The sequence below is a fragment of the Trachymyrmex septentrionalis genome, unplaced genomic scaffold (genome assembly GCF_001594115.1).
Source record: "Trachymyrmex septentrionalis isolate Tsep2-gDNA-1 unplaced genomic scaffold, Tsep1.0 scaffold190, whole genome shotgun sequence".
NCBI classification, from domain to species: Eukaryota; Metazoa; Arthropoda; class Insecta; order Hymenoptera; family Formicidae; genus Trachymyrmex; species Trachymyrmex septentrionalis.
Window position 1 is genome coordinate 141,364 of NW_017305072.1, and position 7,954 is coordinate 149,317.

Consider the following 7,954-nt stretch of genomic DNA (forward strand, 5'->3'; position numbering starts at 1 on the left):
TACTTATTAGAAATATTTAGTCTATATTTTAATAATATTTCGAATAAAACTTTATATAAAATATTGCATAAAATATCTATATAAAATTTAAAAAAATGAATATTAATAAATATTTATAAATATTTTGTGCTGAGTTACGAATATAAATACCGTATATAAATGAGTTTAAAAGTGTAGGCGAATTTTTATAATCTATTTGCTTATTCTGTTACGTTGGAATATATTATTTGTGTTATTGAGTATTTTCGAAAAAAACTCGATATACATATGCTTATCATATATGACTATTGATCGATCGCATGATTAAATTATATATAAAAATAGAAGAAAACAAATGTGCTGTTTAAGAAACTTTACTTTTCTTATGTTATTGCTCTTTATTGCATCAATAGAAATTATGTATAAAGCGAAAAGTATGTTGTTAATATTACCGGCTGCATGAAATTTGCAGAGTGACTAATCGAAACGTCATAATAGAATTCCATCGGGATACCTAGCAGCGAGTTCGCTGACCTACGTGAGGCACACAGGTGCGCACATATGTACATCGAAGGTGAGGTTGCGCCGGGAGAACTTCCGGTTGCCGTGTATGGGATGTGCGAATGATTATTTGATTTTCGGTATACACTGCATCTGTTAGATTTTTCGATCATCGAAAGATGAAAATAAAAATCAGTAACATTAAAATTAAGGCATTGACTAATAAATAAAAAGTCACACCAAACGGCCGTTGTTCTCTTGGCTAATGACTAGTCAAAATAATCAATGATATAACTTACAGAGGAACAAGTTTTAGAGGAAAAAGGCATTTTCTTCTGAATATTATATTTAAAAATATTTGTGCATTGCGATAATTACTATATTCAATATTTTAGAATCTTTCCTATCAACTGATAGGAATGTAATCATCGTAATTTAGAAATCAATTAAAATGAAGTAGTTTAATGAGTATATAGGAAAAATGAGTTCTCTTGAAGTCAGAAATAAAGAGATATTTAGAGAAATGTCGTTATAATGAAACGTCTTTGTGTAAAAGATGAGTTGTTTGAATATTCAAGGAAAGAGAAATCGAGATCTAAAAAATATTTTAATTTAAATTTTGATTTAAATATATAGCTTACTATATGTGTATCATTGAAATAAGTTTTAATTAAATTTATTGGGAACCAGATAGAACATTGGAGGACAATGGAGAACAATATTTTCTGGGTGTCTTCTCTGTCACTAACCAATGATAGAGAACTTATTGTATTAATAATTTAAAATTGATCCTAATTTTTATTTCATTTTCTAAAAGATGATCGTGGGATTCTTGACATAATTCTTAACTAAAATTATCGAAACATTGTTACTTAATTGAAATTATCGAAATATTTCAAACAGATGCAGATGAGCATGAGAGGCAAAAGTTTCTCGGCATTTAAACAGAAAGTGCGTTTGATATTGTTCTTGAAATTGTAATAGATACTGACCTTCGACGACGACGGCGTTGTCGTACTCTTCCGGGCGAACGTCGTCGAAGTTCAGTGATCCGGATAGTGGTCCGATAGTCGCCGCGGGTACGATCATCGTGATCACCTGCACCACGAGTACCAGCACCAGCATCGCGAACGGCAGCGGTCTACGTGGCCGTTTATTCATATTTCGAGCTGTTAGAAATTGTATTGTGTTGCGAGGAACTCAAAGTACCGCGAAAGGAAACAATGAACGGTGCGCGGAACACGAGACTTCCAGGTCCATGTGCGCGAATCACCGGCGGCGAACTTGCCAGGTACTCCACTAAGCCGCCTAAGCTGCTGAATAGCCGCTGCTCGAGCTTATAACGGGCTCGCCCTCCTCCTCGATACAAGACGCACGAGGTGTTCCTGCGCATCTTTCTTCTCTTGCTCTTTTACCACGATCTCGATGGGTAGAGGATAGGGTAGAGGATAGACGGTAGGGATCTGTCGCAGTCTCCCTATGGTAATGCGAAAAATAATCATTTTACTATTTATGCTTCGATGTACGCAAAGTAGATTAATTTTATTACGAACAGAGGATTTATTTAGAGAGAAACTGGGATGCTTAACTTATATCTGCTCTTCATTTCAATTATACTTCTATGCAATAACGAGAAAATTGTAAAATAGAAATTCTTTCAAATTACGAAAAGTGAATTCTGTTGTATTTTATTATTTGAATATTTTTTTCTCTTACTTCTAAATCTTTCTTCTCTTGTCTTATAATGTTTCTCTTTTCTCTTAAAATTGAAGATAATAGAAAGATTTCCATCTTTATTCTTTATAAATATTACACATTTACTGTATTTGACTTATATATGTTTACATAATTAATAAATATTATAAATGTGCAATACTTGTTAAATAACATAGAAAGAAGGAAATTTTTCTATTATGTTATAATATCTTGATATAATTTCTTACCATGTAATTTTAATTTCTATCCAATTTGGCTCGAAGCAAAGTTGTTTGGAAAATATTCGTGAATGATTCTGACCATACAAAACGCGATAATGCTTATGCTGTGAATGGGACTTAAGTTATCTCAATTATGTAAGCTGTATGATGGAACCGAATCATGCTCGATTGATTTTTGATTGATTCGTATTCTCAATCGTCGCGCAATGATATTTGCATAAGAGAGTACGATCTTTTGCATCTTGGCCTTGAAGATTATCAAGAGAATGCATACAAGAGACGGTCTCGTGAACTTGCTTGATCTGGACCTTCTGATTTATCCTGACGCTACGTATTTATGACGGCGGAACAGAATCATTTTCTCCTTTATGTGATTTTTATGATCTTTTTTTTATTCTGAATCTATTTTAGTTCTTGACTCTTGTCTATTCCACATTAACATAGTGAAGTAATAAAAGAAGTAATAAAAAGGTATGTGGATTAATTAATATAATCGAAGAAAATAACGGATGTTTGTCCGTTTATATGAAATATCTTACGATCTCTGAAACGAATGAAACGCACGAAGTATTTTATCGTATCTGCACATCGTAGGCAAGCCTGTTTCGCTAGATTCATTGGAGCGAGATCTTTTACGAAGAGGTATAAACAGTACCTTCCGCACGAGAGCGAAGAACGGAAGACCTTGAAGTATACGTCAGAATCGCGATACCTAGGTCGACGAACCCCATCCCAAAGGGTGGAGGGAGGAAGAGAGATTTTAAGTTCGTGCGTTCTTTGACCGTGCATTCTTTGAACGGTTAATAACCATTTACTGTCGACATCTCCGAGAGATAAAACCTTTTTTTGTTGTTGCTCGCGAAACAGGGCTTGGTAATCGATAAAGACAGCGAGTTAGTGTCTAACTCGCCAAACCGGACCTTGCCGAAAATATACGCATATTATTAGGTCCAGCGATGAATAGCGATCGTGGGTGACGAATCGCGAATCTCATAACTCCACTTTGCGTCTATCACACGTTTGTATAATTGTCTATCAAATTCCATAACGTTTACATTCACCCACACAGCACAGAAGCTTGCGCAACAACATTGCTGTCGCAATGTTACTGCAATGTTACTGGAACATTGCAAATGTTGCTGCAATATTGCTGAAATATATATTGTACTTGAAATATATATTATCGGCATAGAATTCTCAGAATGTGACTCTAGAGAAACTGACAAGAAGTCTTTTGCTACTGAAGTTCAATGTTCTTGTCCAAGTCATTGACCTATTATTATGAGAACGTCATGCGATGTATACACCGGATATTTAATATGTGTACATAAAATTGAGTCCAAGATTTCTTACTGACGCCATACTGTATTACTGGACCTTGTTCGTGAAATCCTTCCTCCGAAACGTACAAACCGGTTGGGTCGGGGTTACTCGTAATTAACTGAAAGATATCGAAGTCGTTTGTTCTAACGACGTCACATTCGAAAGAAAGGATCTATGAAAAGAAAAAAAAAAAGATATATGTATGCGACATGTCGATAGATAAATAAAATATAAATAAAATTAAAAAATCAATATAGTTTAAAGTGTAACAAAAATTTGTTTAATTTTTATTTATTTAAAAATGTCCTTAAAATGAGTATACTTAATAAAATAATTTAATATATAAAGCATTATTTATAATGTGTAAACATAGAGTTCCTTTCGTGAATCGGTCATGGATGATAATATTATAATAAAAGGAAACTTTATTTTCTTCTGTATATCCTGTTATGACGTAACATAACGGAGCAGACAATAAAACGATTTTACTTTCATAACGTCATAAAAGTTGTACGCATGATTGCTTTCGAATATATGAATCATAGAATCCTATTACTTACAATTAGAAATTGTAATTTACTTCTATTACTTAGAAATTATAGTTGGTTTCTATTAGATAATGACGATATAATTATATAAACTATATATATTTTTTGTTAGAAAAATTGTAAATATGTAGAACGGAAATAGCAGTTGTAGGTTAAACCGACAGAATGGGTAAAAATTATGCAAAATGTTCGATAGCGTTTTAAAGTATTAACGGTATATCAATTCAATTTCATTATACAGCTTTGGAGTCTCAAATTTTTTTATTGCGTTTATTAATATTGATTTATCGTGTTTATGCGATGACATTCACGTTCATATAGATAGCAAGCAAAACCTGTTAATTTAAGGAGTAGATCTAAATATATGTCAGCGTATATGTGTGCCATGTATCAGGGAATTGAGAAATATCATTCGTTGATGAGCGAATTTTATTAATCGTTTTCTGTGGGAAATAAATGTCTCGAAAAATAATATACCCCGAGGTGTGGACTCTACGAGGAAATACTTACTTTAAAAATAAGAAATTTAAATTCTATCCTATTTTTCTGAATATTCTTCTCGTAAAAGAAGAAGCAGAAGCACTCTTCAAAACTGTACTAGAAATTCTTTGTCGCGCATATTCATAAATTGATTTCGCAAAATGTATACGCTGCAAATGTATACCCAAGTAGAACAAGTCATTATGATATTATGATGATGTCAAAATGATTCTAAAATCATTAAAAGTCATTTTTCCATTATTTTCGATTTATTTTAATGTCATTTTGACGTTATCATGACTTGTTGTTCTGCTTGGGTAGCCAATTGATATATGTTTCTATCACGCGGGCAAAACTGAGAACAACACAAATACTACGTCTAAGAACTATAATTCACGTCAAGGCCAGTGGCCTCACAAGGTCTTGGATTCTTGCACGATTGCCACGATGCTTGCATACACACCAGCTGACTTCTAGCCGACGATGATAGCCGCCTGACTAAGTCGCGCTGTAACCACTTACGCTCTCCATCCCCCTGTTCCTTCTTGTGTCCGAGGAAATACGCAAGCTGCATCCCGTAATCAAGGCGCCAATTAATTCTCCTCTATAGTTTTTATTTGCAAACTGATCAGGCTCCTATATCTCGGAAAAATATGAAGAGGTTCTTACTTTAACGAGTACTTTGAAGCTGCTCTGTTTTGAGAAATAAACTGTCAGCATTTTCACAAAAGGTGGACAAATTGAAAAAAAGTTTTAAAATTCTTTCCGAAAATTATAAATTTTTATAATGTATACATGTCAATTATTTTTAATATACGGAAAGGATGATTTTGTTGAAGTAATCTAAAAATTTAGGTAGATGCAAATCTGAAAAGAAATTTGTTGAACCATCAAAATAATTATGTAGGACCTTTAGCTGGTTATTAGAATGTTAAAACTTTTTTTAGCATTGCTTATTATTGTATGCTTCAGATTTTTAATTATGAATTAGTAATTATTTTGATAATTCAACAAAATCATTGTTAGATTTGTATTTAGCTAAATTTTTAGATTATTATTATATGCTTCAAATTTTTAATTATTAACTAGTAATTATTTTGATAATTCAACAAAATTATTGTTAAATCTGTATCTAGCTAAATTTTTAGGTACTTCAGCAAAATTGTTCTTTTGCAGCTCTATTTCTATAAGAAGTGGATCTAGGTAGTTCTATAAGTACTAGTGAATCTATTTTTATAAGAAATAAGATATTCAATTATAATAATATTTTCTTCTATATATGTGAGACTCACTATAAAAATTACAAAATTAAATTCTTTATATTTTGTATTACGGAAAATTTATCTATTAAATTCATTATTAAGAGATTATTTAATTTCTGGAGCAAGTTTTTATTTATTGGAATTAATCAGCCTTCTTCTTCTCGATGATAGTCTTACATACGTAATTGTATCGGATTCATGATTGATCGAAATTAAATGTAATCCCCCCTGTCATCAAAGTCGAATACACATCATTCAGATCACGTTCCGTTAGTCGATTTGGTGCGGGATAACGTCGCACGCTTGTTCCGTGCTAATCGTACTGGATGTGTCATGTCAGGCTTTTTCGGATAAGCGATTCCATCGAAGTGTCTACTGGAAGGACGGCTCGTTAAGGTACGCCAGCCGTGAAATACACGTGGACCCTTCTGAAAGAGGCCTGACGTTCTCCGTAGCGTCGCTGATTTTATGGTGCACTCCCTTCGTTCTTTCTCTAAGACGTGGAATCTTCTTTATCTCTCCTTATGGGTTTCCACGCTCGGAATTCCCTTTTTTTCCTTTTGAATTCCTCCCAACAGGTTTCCTTCGGGCCCTGCATCGCAATCTCCTCGGCGCTGTGTGTAAAACGAAATAAAGCGAGAACCCGTGACTTTTATAGCGGCAATGACCACAACAGTGATAGCTCTAGTATCGTTTTCTGTAATTGTATTACATTCTTTAATCTGTTAGAAACATTTGTTCATTTATATACGATTAAATCTTGATATGAAATTTTTTTTTTAATAATTCTTTTTTTACAAAAGTTTAAGACGTTTTATGCTCGCATGAATACAGAATACATGTATGTGATTTATTATGCTAATGTCGTGATTTTTTATCTCGCGCAGATATATCACAGAACTCCATGAAATTAAATGAGGTATTGAATCATACTTATGCTAATGAGGAGTCCGGAGAAACAAATTGCCATCATACATCATCGAATACAGAGATGATTGATCGCGAGATGAAAGTTATATATGCAAAAATATGTATGTAGCAAAACATGATTATGTAATATCAATACCTCGAAAGGCGAGAACAAATAATATTAATTTGAAGATAAAAGATAAATATTTCGACTACTTATTTCTTCGTTTCGGAGAACTTTGCATCTCCTTTATTTCTGTGTTTCAACATTCTTATTATTTAATTTTCTTAATTCCTAATACACACGATAATCTTCCAATGCTTTACTACAAACAATATCGTTTGTGTCTCAGATTTCATCACTTGTACAAATATACAAAAATTATTAAATGATTACTTATTTTTAACAACTTTAGACAGTATTTATGCAAAGTTATATATTAAAAAAAAAAGGATAGAAATCATTATTTAGCCAGATGCTTCTAATATTAAAAAAAAAAGAATGACTCCTCGTGTGTACTAAGAATTAATTATCTTATTCAATATATACGTAAAAATAATAATTAAAAAAAATACGTTAGCATATTTGTCGATTCCATGATCTTTATATATTTTGATATACTCTACTTTTGTGAAAATATTTTCGATTTACAATAACGTTTTTTTTTTAAATTGGCACTGGACTGGGTACTCTTAATAATATGAAGGATTATGGTTATGAGCACGGCGATAAAGGTAACAACAATTTATCTGGCAGTGAAGGAGGCGTACGAATTTTTTATAAAACGTACTAATATAATATTTATTGTTGCAATAAACATCGTAATAATATAATATCACCTCTGGCACAATCTCACGATGGCAAGACAACGCGACGGTAGTAAAACAATCGTACTCTGGGCATTCTCGGATCCTATCCTTCAACATATCCTCCGACTTCATTACGACGGTCTTACCGTTCTGTCAACCCGCAACGGTTTCTTTTTTTTTATGCATTCTTTTATATATATATATA

The 7,954-nt window shown here is 32.6% G+C and overlaps 1 protein-coding gene across 1 annotated transcript in view; it reads right to left on the reverse strand.

Annotated features, from left to right (window-relative positions):
* LOC108747063 (serine proteinase stubble-like) overlaps window positions 1-1,778 on the reverse strand; it is a 6,161-nt gene extending 4,383 nt beyond the window's left edge. Inside the window, exon 1 of the mRNA XM_018484309.1 lies at window positions 1,473-1,778. Coding sequence (XP_018339811.1) covers window positions 1,473-1,641 — 169 coding nt within the window. The 5' untranslated portion in view covers window positions 1,642-1,778. The remainder of the gene's footprint in view (window positions 1-1,472) is intronic.
* Window positions 1,779-7,954: the final 6,176 nt, after the last annotated feature.